Source organism: Lissotriton vulgaris, chromosome 5, assembly GCF_964263255.1.
Source record: "Lissotriton vulgaris chromosome 5, aLisVul1.2, whole genome shotgun sequence".
In the NCBI taxonomy this organism is placed as follows: domain Eukaryota; kingdom Metazoa; phylum Chordata; class Amphibia; order Caudata; family Salamandridae; genus Lissotriton; species Lissotriton vulgaris.
The window spans coordinates 1923264472-1923285902 of record NC_141693.1 but is presented as its reverse complement, the minus strand read 5'-3'; the positions used below and the strand labels follow the sequence as shown (position 1 = coordinate 1923285902).

Genomic DNA, 21431 nt, shown 5'->3' with positions numbered 1-21431 from the left:
GTAAGGCCCGCATCAAACCAAACCCCCAAGTTTTTTGCCTTCTGACAGGGGGTGGGGTCGGCCCTAAACAGGGTGGCCACCAGGCCGATGACCAAGCAGACTGGTCTCTCCCCACCACAAGTACCTCTGTCTTGCTGCCGTTCAGTTTCAAACAATTCATAGCCATCCAGTCGGCCAGATCTTTCATGCACGACCGGAAGCCATCTGCAGCAAGACAGGGCGCATGCGACAGGGAGATGACCAGCTGCGTATCATCGGCATAAGATACCATTTAGAGGCCATAGCTCTCAACAATGGAAGCAACAGGCGCTACGTACAAGTTAAAAAGGGTCGGGCTCAGAGACGAACCCTGGGGCACGCCCTGGCCCAAAAGTACCCCTTTGGAGTAGCAATCTCCTTGTCTCACTTGGAAGCTTCTGCCCGTTAAGAAGGCCTGGATCCACCTCAGCGCAGTGTTAGCGAAACCGCCTCTGCTCAGACACTGTAGCAAGATGGAATATGCTACAGTGTCGAACGCCGCGCTGAGGTCCAACATGATCAAGGCCATCGTTTGCCCCTCATCTGCACCCTGTCTCAGATGTTCTGTTGCCATCAATAGGGCAGACTCTGTCGAGTGGCGAGGTCTAAAGCTGAACTGCGTCGTGTGGAGCAACCCTACCTCCTCCACATATTCCATGATTTGGTTGTTTACCACCTTCTCAGCCACTTTGGACATAAAGGGTAGGAGAGAAATGGGCCTCAGATTTTCTAACACGTCAAAACTAATGTTAGATTTCTTCCGGAGGGGGAGCACCACTGCCTGTTTCCACCCCCTAGGCAGCATGCCCGACTTAAACGAAACATCCAGGACATGCCTTATATAAGGCTTCAGGACCTCCAGGCTATCTCCCAGACGTTTAGGGGACACCAGGGTCCAAAGGGTAGCCAGATTTTACAGAAAGACATATCCAGACTAATTCTTCCGGAGGGGGGGTGGAAAACATTGTGAGCTGCCCCAGATTCTCCGTGCCCTCGGATGTTACACCAGGCTCAGCCTGTAAGGATGTGATGCTCTGCCACCCCTGGAGGTGATACCTTATTCTGCCTGTTGCAGGGTGGCCATGTGCTAAAGCAGCTTGGGAGCTGAAGTTGAGGGAATGGGATACTGGACCGTTGTAGGCTGGATCCCTGACTCCGGCCTCAAACAGACCGGTGGGGGTCAACTACTTGAGTGAAGAGGGCCTATGAATTGTCTTTGCTGCTATATCCCTTCTGAAGCCTTGAAAGATGTGAAATTGCTGGCGAGACTGCTTGTGAAGTCTGGCCACCTGCCTATTAACCATCGTATAAGAGCAAGGTGTGGCCCTGGTGCCCATCATTCTGTCAGTGGGTGCATCAATGAAAGAAAGAAGTCTCTCTATAAATGCCTGTCTGGGCTGTGCTTACAGAACTCATGTCATCACATTTGTCTTGACCTCAATGGATGGAAGATGAATGTCCAAACCTTTGACTGCACACTGGATGACCATAGCAAAGGAAGCAGATTCTTATGTTATATGACCAAGTGGGAATTCAAATCAGTATCAGGGAAGATATCCAGACCACTAGCCTCCTGCAAATACATGTACAATAGTATTATACATCAGTCCTATTGTCAGCTCTAAAAATATGTTGGTTTGGTCAGAGTCTGAGCCAAACAAGTTGTGACGGCTTGTGGATGATTTCCCAATATAAGGTGTTCTACCTGAGTCGGAAAGGGTATGGATTGTAGCATTTGTCTTGACTTCGGTCATGCTGGAGTCAGATTAGTTTTAGACAATCGGGTCCTCCTCTGGCATTATCATTATTATTATTATTGTAAAGGACTTATAATGCACGCAGCTATGCTGAGGGGTTTCAGGGCGCAGGATTGAAGCAGCTGACGGAGACCGCAGCGGGCAGCTGGAAAAGCCATGTCTTCAGATTCTTACAGAAGGCAAGTAAGGGGTTACAATTCTTGAGAGAGGCATGGAGAAAATTCTGCATTTTAGGACCAAGGTAAGCAAATGAGTGACACTTCATGTGGGTAAGATGAAACCTTGGTGCAGCGAGCAGTGAGAGGATGATCTCAGCAGACGTATAAGCACCTAGGGCGTCATCGGGGCTGGTGTTGACGTGTCAGGTGCAGGCATGGACCATGGTGCGGGAATCATGAGTCATGTTGGGCATTGGCCCCAGAGTCTACAATGAGGACAAGTGGCACAGACGGTGTCAAGGATGGTTGTGCTGAGAGTAACCCAGCAGGAGGCTTTCTTTGATAAATGAGATCTGGCGGTGCACCAGAGGGAGCCATAAATGTGCCAAATATGTGTATCAAGGTTTCTGTCAAAGGAGACTGATAAATATTGGGTGCATCAAGACAAGTTGGGGAACCCATTCCTCGCTAAGAGACTGGGATCAAGATCAAGAGGCACCCTGATGACCTTGCAATTTCTCAAGACGAAAGTAGCAGGACAGGGAGAAATTACTCTTTTATTTCTAATTTTTCTTTACTTGTATTTACCTGGAAACTCAATTGAGAGGAAGATCTGTTTGGGAGAATGAGCGGGAGCTGTCAATGTGGACTTCAGTTCCTGTGCTAGGCTGGGTCAGTTCAAGTTTTCAACTTTGATAGCCTTACAATCACTTAGTTGAGTAACATGCCTAATAGTTTCATGCAATGAAACAACCTCAACATCATCTCCTACGCAGACGACACCCAATTGATCCTCTCCCTCACCAAAGACCCAAACACCGCCAAAACCAACCTACACGAAGGGATGAAAGAAGTAGCCGAATGGATGAAGAACAGCCGTTTAAAACTGAACTCTGACAAAACGGAAGTCCTCATCCTAGGATCATCCCCGTCCGCCTGGGACGACTCATGGTGGCCACCGGCCCTGGGAACCGCACCCATACCGACGGACCACGCACGTAACCTGGGCTTCATCCTGGACTCCTCCCTCTCGATGACCAGACAAGTCAACGCCGTCTCATCATCTTGCTTCAACATCCTACGTATGCTCAAAAAAATCTTCCGTTGGATCCCCATCGAAACAAGAAAGACGGTCACCCATGCACTGGTCACAAGCCGACTGGACTACGGAAACACCCTTTACGCCGGAACCACAGCCAAACTACAGAAAAACTCCAACGCATCCAAAACGCCTCGGCCAGGCTCATCCTAGGCATCCCCCGCCAAGCTCACATTTCCGGTCACCTGAAAGACCTCCACTGGCTCCCCGTCAACAAGAGAATAATGTTCCGCCTCCTCACCCACGCACACAAAGCCCTCTACGACCTAGGACCCGAATTCCTCAACACGCGCCTGTTCTTTTACACCCCCACCCGCCAACTACGATCGTCCAATCAAGCCCTCGCCGCAATTCCACGCATCCAAAGATCCACCATGGGGGGAAGATCCTTCTCCTACTTAGCGTCCAAGACCTGGAATTCTCTCCCCACCCACCTCCGCCTTACACAGAACCACCTCTCCTTCAGAAAACAACTAAAAACTTGGATATTCGATAAGTAAAGCACCCCTCCCTCAAGCGCCTTGAGACCCTCTGGGTGAGTAGTGCGCTATACACATTTTTAAACCTAAACTTAAACTTATATAAATAGTCAGCATCATTTAACTTTTTTCACAGTGGTGATGCTTGCAATGCATAGAGTCATCCCCTGAGTAGATGCACCTACTCACTGCTCCTGAATGAAGCACCCTATTTGTCAAAGATGAGTAGCCAATCTACTCCGTGCTTTTGCCATTGCCCTGTGGTGACCCAGAGCTCTGTGGACCCACACACGCGCCAAGCCAGACAGTCAAGTCATACCCACTCACCTTGATCTGCTGCTCTGTGCCTCTCAGGAATTTCTTTGTGCCATCTACGTCCAATATGGCGAACCTCACATAGCTGATCCCTTGAACACTCTTGCCATAGACGTAGCTGGAAGAGAAGTTAGATTCATTGGTGTACTGTCTGAAACAGGCTCTGCCTTCCAGCTTGCAAAGAAGAAGTTACACACCTTCGAGAACTCTCTCTCTGGTAGAGACTCTACCTAGTTGCATATTCCTCAACTTTTAAATATTCCCCAGGTGTCAAACTGGATCCAGAAACATTTTAGCTGTACTTCTGTGTGCCAGCAGTGACGCCCGTGTGCTCTGGAAATTTCTTTGGAGGCTGTCTACGCCCCCAGATGTGGAGCCCCCATAGCAAATTGGTTGTGAGCAGTGCGCAGATTCCTAGACTTGGGTCTTATTAACGGATAGAGTTTAATCACAGAACAGGGAGGATGGGAGAGTCAGTGAGGAATCTGCAGCTAGACAGAGTTTCTACCAAAAGAGCATTACTTTAGGTAAGTAACTTGTTCTTCTGATTAAGAAACCTAGCCACAGATTCCCCACCTTCTGAACAGATACCAAGTCAGTATCTAATTGAAGATGGGTGTGTGAATGGACACAAACCAGAAAGTTACTCTCAGTGCCTAATCCAGGGACATTGTTTGTAGCTGGTCAGTCTTGACCTCCTTGAGAACTCTGGGCAAGAGTGGCTCCGTGGCTACTGCTCATTCTCAGTGGTTAACAGATCGAGCCAAGTTTCTCCCCATTTGCAGAAGAGATCTTGTGTCACCTGCAGGTGAAACTGCCCCTCGGGATCTGCTAGGTGCCTACGGCTGAGCTCGTCCGCACTGAGATTCAATTATCCTGCCAGGTGGCTCGCCACCAAGGAAAATTCACTGGAGGTCCAGTGGCATTGGGCCTCCTGGCACAGTGTCCATGACCTAACCCCGCTCCCCAACCTGTTTGTTCCAGTACCACCAGGAGGTAGTGTTGTGTGTGAGCACCTGTGCCAATCTACCCTTGAAGGACAGTAGTAAGGCTTTCAACGCCAAGCAGATGGTCCTCAGCTCCAGATGGAGCTGGGCTTCCCCCAGAAAACAGAGGCCTCTGTTCTCCGCCTCTTCCATCTCGTCCCAACCCAGAAGGGATGCAGCAGTCACCACTGTCACCTCTGGGTAGGGTAGAGGTGTCTGCCGCTGACCCAGTCACAGTTAAGTAACCACTATTGTGGATCTTTTAGAGTCTCCTCTGAGATGTGGATGTGGTGTGAGAGGTTCCTTTGATATTGGGCTCACTGAGTCTTCAGATGCCACTGCAGAACCAGCATATGCCATCTGGAATGCTTGACCTGCAGGATGTATGAGGCGGCCATCAGTCCCAGTAGCCTCAGAGTTGACCTCACTGAAATCCAGGACAGCGGATAACCATAGCCTGAATGTGCTGGACAAAACCAGAATGACTCAGATGAAGGGGTGTGTCTGAGAAGGATTCTATGGTATGACTTTGGCACTCTCATAGTGAATCCCAAAGATCACAGAGGCTTCGTCATTGTCTGAAGGTTGTTGACGATTGCCTGGAGTGAGCTCACCTTCAACAGCCAGTCATCAAGGTAGAGAGACGAATGGGACAACTTGCCTTCAAAGGTTTGCTGCTACCACCACCATCACTTTCCTTAACTCCTGGGGTGCAGTGGGGAAACCGGGATGGGGGGCACAGAGAACTGGAAACGCTCCAGTCCCACCGCAAATCCCAGGTAGTGGCAATGGGCATGTTGGATGGGTATATGGAAATAGGTATCTGCAGGTACAATGCCACAATCCAGTCTCCAGGGTCGAGTGCAGACCAGACCTAGGCTAGCAAGAGCATCTTGACTTTTTCCTTCTGAATGAAGGCGATGAGTATGCTCAGGGTTAAAATAGGACGATGGCCTCCATCCTTCACTGGCATCAGAAAGTAGCAGTAATAACAACCACAGCCTAATTCTGGTGCAGCCACACTCTTTATAGGCCCCTTGGCTAAAGGAACTTGCTCTTCCTGCCACAAAAGGGACAGATGATCTTACGACAGTCATAGAGGGATGGTGGAAGATGTAGTGGCATGGAAATGAAGGGTAGGGCATACCCCTTCCCAACAATTTTCAGGATCCACCTGCCATATTGTGACCTGCCAACCGGGCAAGAACCATCAGATTCTCCTTCTTATTAGGTAGCTGGGCTCCACTAAGGGCTCTTAAACGGGTGTGGCAGGTGGGGCTGCAGGGGGAAGAGTGGACTGGGTGGTCAATTGACCTTGAACACAGGGGTGGTGAGCACCACAACCGCAAAACTGCTTAACACCTTGCTGAGGTTGGACTGGCTGACAATATGGGGTGCTAGTCTGTAAAATGAGCAACAGGGCAGTTGCAGTTGGCATGGTGGGGATGCTCGAATCAGTCAAATCAGCATCCCCACTGGACCTGTGCCACCCAGCATTATGGCAAGCATCTCCAGCTTAATCACTCCTTCCATAATGTCCCTTTTTAACTTCTCCATGAACTCAGCTCCAGTCCCCATTGCATGGAAAACTGCTCTAGTCTCCCCCATGCTTAAGAAGCCAAGCGCTGACCCAGGCATCACATCAAATTACCGGTCCATTTCGCTACTCCCTCTTCTACAAACCTCTGGAGAACATCATACACATGCATCTCTCTGCCCCTTGTAAAAACACTGGCTCCTTGCCCCTCCCACTCTGGTTTTAGAGCATGCTAAAGCACAGAGACAGTGCTAGTCGCTGTCATGGACACTATTAGATTGTCCCTGGATGCAGGCATCCTAGCAACGCTACTACTTCTAGATGTGAGGGCATCCCTCGATGCATGGGATTCTCATTCATAGGCTGCATAACATTGTAGTCTATGGTAAGGGGCTCAAATGATTCATCAACTTTGTAAAAGATCTAACCCAATCCAATTCTCTGAACCTCTTTAAATCTCACACCACGCCTGTTGACAAAGGGGTACTATAGGGTTCCACACCTTGCCCTATGTTATTCAACGTCTATGTTGCCACTCTGGCACAGCTCATCAAGGCATGTGGTTTCGAGGCAATCACATATGCTGATGAGACACAATTGGTCATCTCTTTTGGTCTATCTAGCAGGGGTTAAATCCTGCTTCTCTGATTGTATGAAGAAGATAGTTTTCTGGATGTCTAATAACTGTCTACTATTGCATGGAGGACAAAATGAGATATTCCTACTTGGCAAAGATTAGGATTTATGGAAGCCAGACTGGTAGCCTTCCAAACTGGGGCAAGTCCTGTCCACAAAGCAAGTAGCAAAACACCTGGTCATGAAGTTAGATCTCGCTTTCTCTATAAAAGAGCATATATCTACTATGTGAAGAACCTGCTTCACCTCCATGTGATTACCGAAAAAAGCTTTTCCTTGACTCCCTCCAGCTTCCAGCAAAACACTGGGGCAAGCCTTAATAACACGTTGTTTAGACTACGGCAATGCATTATTGGTTGTTGCAAACAAGGCTCTGTTGTCCAAACTACAAGTGGTACAAAACATGGCAGCCAGACTGATTGGCAATCTTCCATCTAGATACTCGTTTGCTCTGATGATTCTGAACTCTTTGCACTGGTTATCCATCAGGAAAAGGCTTATCTTTAAGATAAGCTGTCTTACACATCTCACTAAATGTGAATGATCCGTCTTACCTGCAAAACAGGTTCAGACTGTATAACCCAACCAGACCTTTAAGTTCTAAACTCAAAGGGACACATACATCAACCTAAATACCGTTCGCAAACAGGCTGATTCGTAGACTCGGCCCCTTTGCGACCAGTTTTTAGGCAATTGGGATGCCTCAACCCAAAACCCATTTGCAATATAGGTAATCACAAATTTTGTGATTACCTAAATTGTGAATGCTTTTAGGGAATCGCATTTGGGATGCATCAAAGCCTTTCCTAAATGTGACTTTGCACTTAGGAAACACTAGTTACCATCAACTGCAAGTTGATGGTAATTTGCAAAAACTTAGAAAAATGCACAAAAGGAAATTTTTCAAAGTGCTATGTGGTTTACACATATCCCCTTTGGGAATATGTGTGCGTCACATGAGTTTACATGCCAAATTTGGGGGTGCAGCAGGGTGGCCTTTAAGGCCCCCTAGCACCTTTCAAGTTGCATTCGTAATTTGCGAGTACCTATTTGGTACTCGCAAATTTCGAATGGCTTCCCATTCACTCCTATGGGCCTAAAGGAGTGAATGGGAAGGCATTCATTAATTGCGAATCGCAATTTGGGGTTTGAAATTAAGGAATGTGTAGGAATCACAAATATTTTTGCAAAATCTACATGAATAGGCAATTGCTATTAAGGAATCGATTTACCTAGCTTAATGCATGTGCCCCAAAGCCTTTTTGCAAATTCTGCGAATGCGCACTGCCAGTTATTGTGGTAGGTCGTTCTCCTATCTCTCTGCCTTCCACTGAAACTGAAACAAACTAACTCTGCATATCCAACTTTACTCAGAGTTTGGAAAGTTAAAAAATCTTTTAAAAACATGGCTATTCTAGTCGATTAGTTCAGCTGTTGCTAGTCTATATCAGCATAGCATTGGGATATTCCTTCCGGGTGGATTTGGTCTGTGCTGTAACGAATGGGGTTAACATAACATTGCATATCTGGAGTGGAACGGCATAAATGTTGAGCCACAAAACACCACTTAACTGTGCACAGAAGTGCTGCTGAAAAGTTTGCGGATTCAGTCTGACGACTGAGGAATATTGAAATGGTGAGGAATCTGCAGCTAGAAGTCTCTATAGGAAGCAGGGCAGTGGCTCTCTCACAGCCAAAAATATTCTCCATATGTAATTGGGCATATTTACTGACAGACCTTGCCACCCTCCACGCACATCAAACAGTTAGTTTATGGCAGAACGTACCCCCATCCACTCACATCAGTACACAGATTTGCCATATGCTTGCCTCCTTTCTGATCTTGTTCACCATCAAAGCATATATTTATTCATTTTTTCACTAGCCTGTATTTATAATTTTACAATGCATTATTTTGTTTGCTATTTCATTTTCATACACTCAAAGTATAATGATGCTTTTTTATAGGTTGATACTTTATCAATAGTTCATATATTCTATATCCATATAGTGTAACTTAGAGAAAAAGATCAGTTTCATGTAAATGTGCAAGTGAATTCACACTTTGTTTTACACCTTACATCACAAATCACAAAGCTCATTTTATTCTCATAATAGTGCTAAGAAATAATATGTAAGATCTACGTAAGACCTCCTCGGGAAGAGTGAAAGTCACATCTAGATTGGGGAACCAAAAGCAGTCCGAGCAAAAATGCTTGAATTAGCCCCACTCCTTTCATCTCCTCAAGCTCAGGCGTGGCCGGCACAGGTAAGGGCGGCAGGGAGGGGCAGGGGTGAGGCAGTGCCGGGGTAGTGTGAGGGGAAGTCAACAGACGAAGGGGGTAGCATTTCTTTTTTAACACTTACCTTGCGCTCTCCCCGCATCGCCAACTCAGCGATGCGGTGAGCGCAAGGTAAGTAGATGTTTACATTTATTTAATTTTCCCTATCCCATCGTCTGTTGACTTCCTTCCACTCCGCCACCCCACCGCTGTTACCCGTGCCGGCCGTGCCTGCTCAAGCTATCTCTCTCTTTCTAGCCATTCTCTGTCTCTCCTCCCTATCTTCTCCATCTCTGATCGCTTTCTCTCTACTTTCTCCTTCCATTCATCTTGTTCTCTCTTCTGATGTGTCGCTGTATCTTACGTAGTTAACCATGGACACCTGGTGAAGGTGTAAGCGGCACCAGGAATGCCACTGGCCTTCCAAAACTGTCTTCAGGGCTAAGTTCAACCAGGGTACCGCCCGGTAGGATAAAAGGCCTGTTTGGCCTTGGCAGTCAGGCGTCCCTCTACCAAGATGGTTTACACCTGCCGTTCGGCAGAATTGGTGTCATGGTGTACAGAAAGACACATTGATCCACTTTCTGCCCCCCAATTTTCAGGTTCTCCTGCTCGTCCTTTCCCTTGCCCTGCAGAGCTTTGTTCCAGGGAACTGTTAAGGGATATCTTTCTGAAATCTCTGCTTGCTTTAGTTGCGTGCAAAGAAGGGCAAGGCTGTGCAGAAGTGGACCATCTCCAGATGGATCATGCTCTGCATTTAAATCTGCTGAGCATTGTATTGGAAGCAACTCTCTGATGGTTTGCATGCTCATTTCACAAGAGCTAAAGCTGCAACCTCTGCGTTAGCACATGGAGTTCCAGTCGTTAACATCTGCCAGGCAGCAATGTGGTCTTCCCTGCCCACGTTTTCGAGGTCCCTACAAGAATAGGAGGCCACTGAAAACTTAACACAAAACATACCCAAGTCTCATTTAAAATTGGCACCATTGATATAAAGCCTCCCACCCGCCCGGCTGAATCAGTGAACGAATAATGTTAAATGATGTTGGGCTGCCAAATCACACAGTGTGCTGGCTGCTTTATGTGAATAGAGTAGCGCTCAGTATTTTAGCACGTTGATGTGGACACCAGCATTAAAATGCATGAGTGTAACGACTGATGCATGGTACTTGGCAAGGATGAGCTCGTGTAGGAGGGAGACTCTATTCAGAGTGAGGGTATCAAGGCACTTTGAGAAAGCAGTGAAAAACGAGGCAAAAACAGGAGAAGGGACTCAGAAAAACGGAGAAGAGGAAGGAGAAAACAGTAAAAAACAAGGGGAAAACTAAAGAAAGCACTCAGAAAATGGGGTAAAGGAAGGAAGGAGAAAGCAATAAAAAAATGATGTCAAAAGCACTCAGAAAAACAGGGCGAAAGCAGGGTGGTGCAGCAGCACGGGAGAGCTGGTCCTGGTGCCAGTAGTCTGAAGATGCCTTCAAGCATGGTCCTGGGCATTCTTTTTACTTCTTTCTGAGTTTGATTCACTGTCATTCTTCCTCCTGTTCATCCATCTAGGATTGAATTGGGTGCCAAAATGTCAATTAATTGAGTGCTTTTTTGTGGAGATTTAGTTGCACCAGCAGTAGTGCTTCCTCTAAAGGCCCTATTGATTACTAAGGCTGACAGTCAGGAAGTACTAAGGGCCTCATTTAGAGCTTGGGCAGATGGGCTAGTATGCAACGCGTATCCTGTCCACCATATTACAAGTGCCAAAGGCTATAATGCACTTGGAATATGACACATGTTATCCACCATGTTTGTGACGGAGTATCCCATCCTCCAAACTCTAAATACGTTCATAAGACATAACCAGAACTCAAGGTACAAACTTTGTGGATAGGAACCTGTATCAACATGATGGGGGTTTCACCTGCATCTTATGTATCAGGGTGATTGGAAGGCTTGCAAGAGTAAGAGACCGTCAACACTCAGCACTCAACCAGCACAGCGAGACAGCCGAGAGCAGCTTTTGTTAAAAAAAACAAAAAAACTCTTGCGATGCTTAGGCGCATCAAGTCGTTTCACCTAGATAGGACAGCCTTTTTCGAGACTTGCCATTTTGTTTTATAAACAAGTGTTGTCGAGTGAGTTAGTGCAAGTGATTCAATTAGAGCAAGCAAAGGGCTGTTTACAGAAAACAGTGATGTGCCAAATTAAACCAATAACTGGAGACAAGAACCTGTATTTAACAAAACTTTGCACTGGTGCAGAACAGAGTAAAGACAATTTTTCTGCCTGCGTATTATGAAATGCATTTTGTACCAGTTCTTATCACAGAAATCTATTTGCACCAGGGGACAAATTGAGAACATTTTAGAATGGGGAGCCATTGCTAAACATATATAAAACGCTTTTATGCTAAAATTTCATTTTACATGTGTATTGGAGGTTTTCACAAGGAAATCTTATTCCACAATTAACCTATTATGATAGAGTAAGCCGGTTGTATACTATTTAGCTACTTTTACAGTAAAAGCAGGAATAACTGGGATTCACTTAAGCTAATGTACAACTGTCACAGTAAAAAAGTAGAGATTCATTTCTGGAAATTGTTATCATAAGAACACAGTAGAACCTGTTATCACACGAGCACAGTATACAAGCACATTGCACAGGGAGCAAAAACGGTGCCTTCTGTTTTTAAAACCCATGGCTTGCTACTGACTTTGAGAGGCTTTGTATCATAGCAAGGCTTCATGTAGTAGCATCTTGAGGTTGTAGCGATTAGTAAGCCTTTATGACTTCCTTAAATAAAATTAAACAATGAATGCTGAATGCTTTAGTCCTTTCTTCTGGGCAAGAGGCACCCAGAGCAACAATCCAATGGCAGCCTGCCCACCCTCTGAGCTCCCCAAGCCCAGTGCACAGTACCTGGCTTCCACGATGAAGTCAAACGCCTCCTCTGAGAGCAGGAAGTACGGCTTGTCGACAAGGATCTTCACCTCGAAGTTGGGCAACACTATACATAAGAGGAAGGGGAGAGGTATTATAGATGGTCCCTGGGAGCTGCAGGGCTCTGATCAGAAGATGTATGCCACTATTCATGAGAAGTTCATGCATGTCAAGTTTAAACTTTGCATACTGGCCCTTGCAGTGCATTTTATCTGTTATAAATTCTGAATTACAATGTGAAGTGAAGGAAAAATGGAATGGAAACGCACTAATTTGCACAAAGCAGATGGGCCAGGAGAGTCCCGTCACAGAAGATGCATTGCCTGCCGCTGGAGAGTATCATATAGAATTATAGATGGGTAACAGTGAATAAAGGGAATGTTTTTCATCGAGGGGTTCTGAGTGACATCAAATAGATGAGAGCAAACCTGGAGCTATCAATTATGTCGCTCAGAACCTTGACTTTGCCACTGATCCCCTGCTCTATGTTAATAACTTATTTATATATCCCTTGCGTCTGCAGCCTTGTGAGTTCGGTACTTATTTATTGAACTTGGAAGGATAAAGACTGAGTGGTCCCTGCTGCGGATTCTGCCAGGAAGTCTCAGGCATAAATTTCTGACGCAGCCACATTATCCTAAAGACATCAAGCATCTGGCCCACTGAAACCTGACTCTGCTTATGAGATGCGATTTATTTCCTGATGTAGACAAAATGTTTAACAATGTCAAACATTCACCCCCAGTACAGAGATCTGGGCCTAAATCCATTGTTTTTTTTGCTCACCTGCCGTTCCAGTTTAAACCCAACTCTATGCAAATCAGTCTTGACCCTGCTTCCCATGGGAACAGCCCAGCCCGAACTGCCAGGCCAGGTCCTCCCTAGACCAGAAACAAGCATCCTGGGACTGGTTTTGGGGTATCACCAATCATCAGGCAGGATAGCTTGACTGCAGTGGCATGGGGAGGGCTGGTAATATGACCAGGCTCTCTTTCATTGCACCCATCAAGTTCATAAGACTGATATAACACAGACTCACCCGCCTCCATCTAAGATATTAGACTGATTGATATTAAGTAGTTCAATGCTGACGCCATGCATCTGAATGCTGTAATAATGTTTGGTGAATGCGTTCTGCCCTCTGTGCCAGGCCGGAGTATGTGTTGAGGGGAGGACTCTGCCAGCTCGTGGTGGTCCTGCACGTCTGCCTGGAATGGGTAGATAGTGTGCCTGAGTGACTCTATGTACACTGATGCCCACATGCATCAAGCATTTTTGGAGTCGCAAACGGTGCGCTTCCTTAAAATCGGCCGTTTGCGATTCCAAAAATGCTTTTTGAGATGCATCATTTGTTTTAGTTGAACATCGCTAATTTTGCGATTTTCTAAAATGCAATTGCATTTAAGGAATCGCAATTTTGCGATTCCTTAAATGCAATGCATCATTATTAAAAAAATAGCGATTTTGAAGATTGCAAGTGCAAATTACCACGAGGTTGAACCTCGTGGTAATTTGCGAAAAATGTTTAAAATGCTCAAATTAGCATTTTAAACACTGTCATGTTACAGACACACATGTCCTTAGGACATGTGTGTGTGAAACATCCATTTGAAAATACATTTCAGGGGTGCAGGGGGGGGTCCATTTGGACCCCCCCTGCACCCATGGAATTAATCAACATTTTGCGAATTCCAATTTGCGAATTCGCAATTACCATTGATTCCTATGGGCCTTTTGGCCCATAGGAATCAATGGGAATTGCGAAATCGCAAATTGGAATTCGCATAATATTTGCGATTCGGTAAAAATTGCGATTTTTACCGAATCGCAAATATTGTGCACTTTCAATAATGCATCCCGTTTTGCGATTCCTTATTTGCGATTCGGTAAAAATCGCAAATTTGGAATCGCAAAACAGGAGTTTGATGCATGTATTCCTGAGTGTTTTCAGATTAGCCACGTCCATGTTGAGAGTGCTTGAAAGTCTGAGCCTGAGGAAGAGTCAGTTGGAGGTGAGGAGCTGTAGCTCTCACTTCTCACCCACTTTCAAGGCACTCAGCAGACTCAACTATTTTAAACTAGCTACTTTGACTTCTTATATAGTAAGTGTTAAATGTTAGAAGTGGCATTTAAAGACTAAGTAGGCCAGTAGTTTCAGAAGCCCTGGGATTAAAACACCGTACTCTCACAATGCTTCACTGGTATTTTAGGCCTGAGTGTGACTAATGCAGATTTGTGTACGAGGAAACAGTGTGGCTGGAATTGACACTTCTGGCTGGTGACCCAGCACATAAACATGAGTATTACGAGGTAATCACCACAGGGCACTGGTCACCATCTGGTGACACACTATTTGGACGATTTCTTCTTTGTCGGTTCGCTGGGCTCCACGGAATGCCATGCAGCACTGGACACTTTCCATGAGCTAACAGAGGAACCTGGGGTGCCTTTGGCACCGGAAAAGACAATGGGACCCAGCACAGCCCTGTCTTTCTTGGGCATAGAAATCAACTCTGTGGCAATGCGGGCTTGCTTGCCAACAGAGAAAAAGGAGAAAATGTTGGATTTGTTGAGAACAATGCTGTCAAAAGATAAAGTTACTGTCAAGGACATCCAAGTACTGTTAGGACATCTCAATTTTGTGTGAAGGGTGGTCCGGGCTGGGAGGACTTTTTGTAGGAGACTGGGGCGTGCACTAGCAGGACACCACTTACCTCATCACCATGTGCACCTTTCGGCTGGAGTGAAAGAGGATTTGAGGATCTGGACTGTTTTTCTGCTGTCATTTAATAGAGTGCCATTGGCAAGGGAGGATGACGTCACTTGGGACGTGAAAATTCTTTCTGATGCGACAGGCAGCAAAGGCTTTGGCCTCTATTGGCAGGGAAGATGGTGTGCAGAGCAGTGGCCGCTACTGTGGAAAAGTGGAGGCAGCAGCATAGCCTTTTTGGAGTTTTTCCCTTTAGTGGTTGCAATAATATTTTGGGGGAGAAATTGGCTCACAAGAAGGTTTTGTTTAGAATAGACAACATGGCAGTGGTCGAGATTGTGAATAGGCAATCAGCGAGGGACGAGCAAATTCTGAAGTTGTTAAGAGTTTTTGTTTTGAGGTGCCTGAGGCATGACATTGCTTTCAGGGCTTTACACGTACCTGGTGTGGACAATGACATAGCCGATGCTTTGTCTTGTTCACAGTGGGGGAGATACCGTGGGCTGGCAATGGAGGCAGATAGGATGGGGACGCCAATGCCCGCTCATTTGTGGTACGTATGCAACGTAGGATGCTATAATTGGTGGTAGGCTTGTTGTCAGCAGCTACTTGGTCATCATCCTCCTGGACCTGTCAGCCGCCTTCGACATGGTCTTCCACCACACACTATGAACACCCCTACATGACGCCGGAATCCAAGAGAAGGCCCTGGATTGGACCACATCCTTCCTCTCTGGCAGAACTCAGAGCATCCGCCTCCCCCTTCCACTCCAAGGCTACCGAGAACATCTGCAGCGTACCCCAGGACTCCTCCCTCAGCCTGATGCTGTTCAACATCTACATGGCATCCCTCGCCCACGTCGCCCGACAGCACAACCTCAACATCATCTCCTACGCCGATGACACCCAGCTGATTCTCTCCCTCACTAAAGACCCTCACACACCGCCAAAACCAACCTCCACGAAGGAATGAAGGACGTCGCCGAATGAATGAAGAACCGCCGACTGAAGATGAACTCAGACAAGACGGAAGTCCTCATCCTCGGCATCACCTCCTCAGCCTGGGATGACTCCTGGTGGCCGACAATACTGGGAACAGCACCGACACCCACCGACCATGCATGCAACCTAGGGGTCATCCTCGACTCCACCCTCTCCATGACTAAGCAGATCAATGCTGTCTCTTCATACAGCTTCAACACCCTCCGAATGCTCCGCAGGATCTTCAAGTGGATCCCCACCGAAATGAGTAAAAAACAGTCACCCAGGCCCACGTCACCAGCAGGCTGGACTACGGAAACTCCCTCTATGCAGGAACATCGGCCAAGCTCCTGAGATGGCTGCAATGCATCCAGAACGCCTCTACATGCCTGATCCTTGACCTCCCCGGTCGCAGCCACATCATGCCCCACCTGAGAGACCTACACTGGCTCCCCGTCAACAAGAGGGTAACCTTCAAGCTCCTCCACCACGCGCACAAAGCTCTTCACAACACCGGCCCAGCATACCTCAACAGACGACTCGGCTTCTACACTCCCACCCGCCAGCTCCGCTCCGCCTGCCTTGCCCTCGCCACGGTCCCACGCGTCTGAAGAACGACCACCGGCGGCAGATCCTTCTCCCTCCTCGCCGCCAAGACCTGGAACACCCTCCCCACCAACCTATGGCAGACCCAAGACCTACTGGCCTTCAGAAGACTCCTCAATACCTGGATCTTCGATCAGTAGCAGCACCCACCACCCCCCAGCGCCTTGAGACCCTCACAGGTATGTAGTGCACTTTATAAATGTCTTGATTGATTGATTGATTGATACAGATTGGCTTGGTGGGACTTCTTAGCATCAGGTGCTCGGCGGAACGTTGAGGTCTGGCGGCGGTCAAAAGATGTAATTTAATTCATTCTCGATCTCATTGAGCGGTGTTTATCCAGGGTAACAATCACCGGGAAACTGGCGGGCATAGCTTTCATGGGGAAATTACTATGGGGTTACCATCCGTCGGTGGGGGGACAAGGTAGAAGGATACTCGAGGGGTGAGCCAGGGAGCAAGTTGGGGGGCGGCATCTGCGGAGACCGCTTTCTTGGCAGACTTTGGCACCGGTGATTGAAGTTTTACCGGCGGTCTGCAAAGATGAGTTTGAGACTTGCTTGTTCTCGACCCTTATGTGATAACCCTTGCAACACGTTGAGATAATTTGAACGATTTGACAAATGGGCAAGCGTGGCTGGAGTAAAGAAAATCTGAAACTGTACATCACAGCATCCAGTGAGCTAATGACATTCTTTAACAAGTATAATTAACTGTAATTTGGGTTTTAAATGGTTTTAACAAAGATTTTTCTTTAGTAACTGTAGCAAGTAAAAAGGCAGCTAAGGTGGATGAAATCATATTGAATGTCTGTTTAACATTTTATTCTTTTAGGTGTTAATATTGCAATGGTTTTAGTTAACTATGCAAAAATAAATAAACTTAAACTTTGGATGTTTTTTGGGGCATTTAGGGTGTCTGAACTTCTGGGCAACAAGGACGGTGGGGGTGGGGGGTAGTGTGGCAGGAAATGTCTCCACAAGAGTCAGGTTTACAGATTTGGCTGGCTAGATCCAAAACAGACCAGAGAGGAAAAGGCAGATGGGTCAAGTTAGAGGCAGCAGCTCCTCCGGTGAAATGCCCGCTTCGGTGGGCCTGGCGCTGGTTCGCTTTGTCAGGTGGGTCCAGGGATGGGGCGGTATTTAAACATTTAAATGGGCACAAGGTTAAAGACTATCAGCTGGGGATGGTGTTGTGGAAAGCATTACAACACATTGGGTTGGATGAGGCGCTTTATGGGACTCATTCTTTTCGGATTGGAGCGGCAACAGAAGAGTGCAACAGGGGCTGGGCCCGGGAGGATATCGTGCAATTAGGGTACTGGTCTTCTGCGCTATGTTAGACGGGATACGTGTTAGGCGCATGCGTCATCTCCCCATTTGGGAGTCTCATTCTACTTTTTCTCGTTTCAGGTTCTGTGCCCAGCCCCCACGAGGATGAATTGACCATTTGGATAGTGGGGCACTCTTTTGTCAAATGGGCGCACATACAGGCGCCCCAGAGTTATTTTGGGGCCCACCTGGGTCTCAATGGCCGTTTGTTTCAAGTTGTCTGGAGAAGAAAAGGGGGTATGCTGTGGAAGGACTTTTCTGAACAGACGGATGGTGGGGGGCCGGTGCCCAGATGTTTTGTTGGTTCATCTTGGGGAAAATGACTTGTGCAGAGAAAAAGAGGTTGCTTTGATGAGGGCAATGAAGAACGATTTGACCTTATTAAAAGAACAGTGGGCAGGATGCCATGTGCTGCTTTCAGTACTGAAATGGCTCTGGTGGAAGTCTCAGAGGCCATTAGGGAGTGTCTTGACGGAGGCGGCAGAGCGGTCCTGGTTTTGCTAGACTTATCTGCCGCCTTCGACACGGTGCCCCATGCCCAGTTGCTGACTAGGCTGGCAGAGGTGGGGCTGTCGGGTGCGGTTCTGGCCTGGCTGTCCTCGTTTTTGTCTGAGCGGTCGCAGCAGGTATGGTTGCCTCCTTTTTCCTCATCACCCAAGAAGCTCACCACCGGGGTACCACAGGGCTCGACGTTGAGCCCACTGCTGTTCAACGTTTACATGACTCCGTTGATCTATCTGGCTGAGCAGTGGGGAGCCAAAATAATGTCATACGCTGACGACACGCAGCTGTTGTTCACCTGGCCTAAGGACTGCTTAGACGCTCAGACGGTCTGTTCTTGTTTGACCCATGTCTTCCGTTGGCTTGTCTCAGCCCAGCTTAAATGCAACGAGGACAAGTCTGAGCTACTATTCTATGGCAATTTTCCGGCCAATTTTAGAGAGCTTATTTGGCCGACAGATCTTGCATGCCCTAGCTACCATGGAGGCCCGGCCAAAAACCTGGGGGTCTGGTTTGGACAGGATCTTAAGTTTGAAGCCCATCTAAAAAAACTTACTGCAACCTGTTTTGCGACCCTAAAGTCACTCAAGCGATTCCTTCCACTTCTCCATAGGGAGGCGAAGGAGACTGTTTTGCGTGCTCTGATTCTGTCAAGGCTTGATTATGCCAATGCACTCTATAGTGGTCTCCCTAAATACCTTATAAAGCGAATGCAGATCATTCAGAACGCGGCCGTGCGACTTCTGTTCCATCTTCCTCGAAGAACTAGTGCGCGTGCCCATCTTCGTGAGCTCCACTGGCTCCCTGTGGCGCATCGCATTATGTTTAAATCATTGGTTTTGGCCTTTCGGGCCCTGCACCAGCAAGGCCCACAATATTTGCACAAGAGGTTTTCCTTTTACACGCCTCATCGTGCTCTTCGATCGGCCAATCTTCGTCTGATGTCTATGCCTAAAATCAGATATGCGAGACTGGGCGGTCAGTCAATTTCAGTCCAAACAGTACGGGCCTGGAATGCCTTGCCGCTCTCTCTGCGATCAGCAACTACATTGGCAGGATTTAAGAAAGGGCTAAAAACCCATCTTTTTAATCTTAGTATCTAGTTCTCTGCTTCTTTCTTTTTGGACTGGGTCAGTTTAGTGCCTACATATCGCGCCAGGATACTCTGTAGTAGCAGAGCGCGTAATAAAATATTTTATAACATAACATAACATAACATGTGCTGTGGATTGAATTTGTCCCACGCAGGGTGTTGAGGGGTGCCCTGCACCCGAGTGATATTGACAAAGCTAGGTGGAAGATGAATATTGAAATGCCCAGTTTTTGTAGAAGCTTGGGTCTTGGGAGAGTTATACCAAAGGGCATACCCCAGTTTAGACATGGCCATTTGCACATCAGTCTGACCCTGTGCCTCATGGGAACAGTCCAGCCCGAAATGCCAAGCCATGTCTTCCCTGGACCGGAAACAAGCATCCTGGGACCGGTTCCTGGCTAATCAGCCGTCATCAGCCAGGCTAGCTTGAATCCAGGGGGAAAGTGAACAAGGGACCCACGTCTGGGCAAACCCTTCCAACTTAGGGCGAACAAAGTGATACCAAAGGGGATGATGGACGGAGCGCTTGAGCAAATCAAACACTCACCCCCAGTCAACTGATCTGGGTTTAATCCATCATCATTCTTTAGCTCACTCCACCAGCCCAGTTCAGACATGGACATATGCAAATCAGTCTGACCCTGTGCCTCATGGGAACAGTCCAGACCGAACTGTAAAGCCATGTCTTCCCTGGACCAGAAACAAGCATCCGGGGACTGGTTTCAGGCTAATCAGCCAGGCTAGTTTGAATCCAGGGGAAAAGTAAGCAAGTGACCCACGTCTGGGCATACCCAGCCAACTTAGGGCGAACAAAGTGATACCAAAGGGGATGATGGACGGAGCGCTTGAGCAAACCAAACACTCACCCCCAATCAACTGATCTGGGTTTAAACCATCATCATTCTTCAGCTTACTCCATCACCCCAGTTCAGACATGGCCATATGCAAATCAGTCTGACCCTGTGCCTCATGGGAACAGTCCAGCCCGAACTGCCAAGCCATGTCTTCCCTGGACTGGAAACAAGCATCCTGGGACCGTTTGGGAGAGTTAGCCATAAAGACATTTGTTTTGAGTCAGTTGAGTTTTTTAGAGATGACGGTGTGCATTTATCAAGGTTAGGTATGGATTTATATTTATTGGAGATCAGGGAGGTTTTGTTCAAGTGCCTGAACTTACAGAAGCATTTCACATAAGACATAGGTTGGCTAGCCTGTTTTAGGGGGCAGAAAGCTGAGGTAGATTCTCTCCGCCCACTTTCTGGGTGGCGGGGTTATGGAAAGTTTGCCAGCGTTGGCAGAAGTTTTTGGTCATTGTTGAAGTTGGGTTTATCGAAAGGGAAAGGGTAGGCAGGTTATTTTAAGTTCAGTTAGACATGTTTGCGGATTTACTGTTGTAGAGAGGCAGAGGATGTTGGTTAGGTGAAGTGTAGAATTAAAGGGGATATTTTTAATGCAATGCTTTATATTGTCATGTAAATTGTAATGTCAGGGTAGGGGCAGAGTCAGGGGATCTTCGGGGCGGGGCGGGGTCAGGTATATGGATGTATTAGTGAGGCTTTAGGCTTTGTACTGCAGTTGCCGGGGATGTTTTAATGTTATGTGCACCTGTTTAAATAAAGCGGCCTATTACACAGAACAAAATGGTTTGTGGTCTGCTCCCCCTCTCTCTCGCAAGGGGGTCTGTGGGGTAGCCGACTGCAGAGAGGTCTCCCGCCCCCGGGCTGTTTGGGAGGGGCTTGGAGTGGGCAACAAGTCGTCCATTTTGTTTTTTTGGGCTATTTTGTTTTATAGCCCAACTATAGGGGCTTTGGGCTTCTGCTACTTGCCACCATTTTAGGTTTGGTGACCTGTTGGCTGGGAGCTTTTTTGTAGTTACTTTCTTTTCCCACCCTCTTTCCCACAATCTTTTTTCTTTTTGTGGCATAATTTTTCATTTATCTTTTTGGCTTTGGCTGGCTTTCACTGAGACAGGTGAGCAAGGGGTAGCACGTATTGTTGCTTGGAACACCTG

The 21431-nt window shown here is 47.2% G+C and overlaps 1 protein-coding gene across 1 annotated transcript in view; it reads right to left on the bottom strand.

Moving 5' to 3' along the window:
- LOC147717735 (complement C4-B-like) overlaps positions 1 to 21431 on the bottom strand; it is a 643152-nt gene that overhangs the window by 478571 nt on the left and 143150 nt on the right. The window contains exons 7-8 of the mRNA XM_086919877.1: positions 12178 to 12265; positions 3839 to 3944 (exon numbers count right to left, since the gene is read on the bottom strand). Coding sequence (XP_086776003.1) covers positions 3839 to 3944; positions 12178 to 12265 — 194 coding nt within the window. The remainder of the gene's footprint in view (positions 1 to 3838; positions 3945 to 12177; positions 12266 to 21431) is intronic.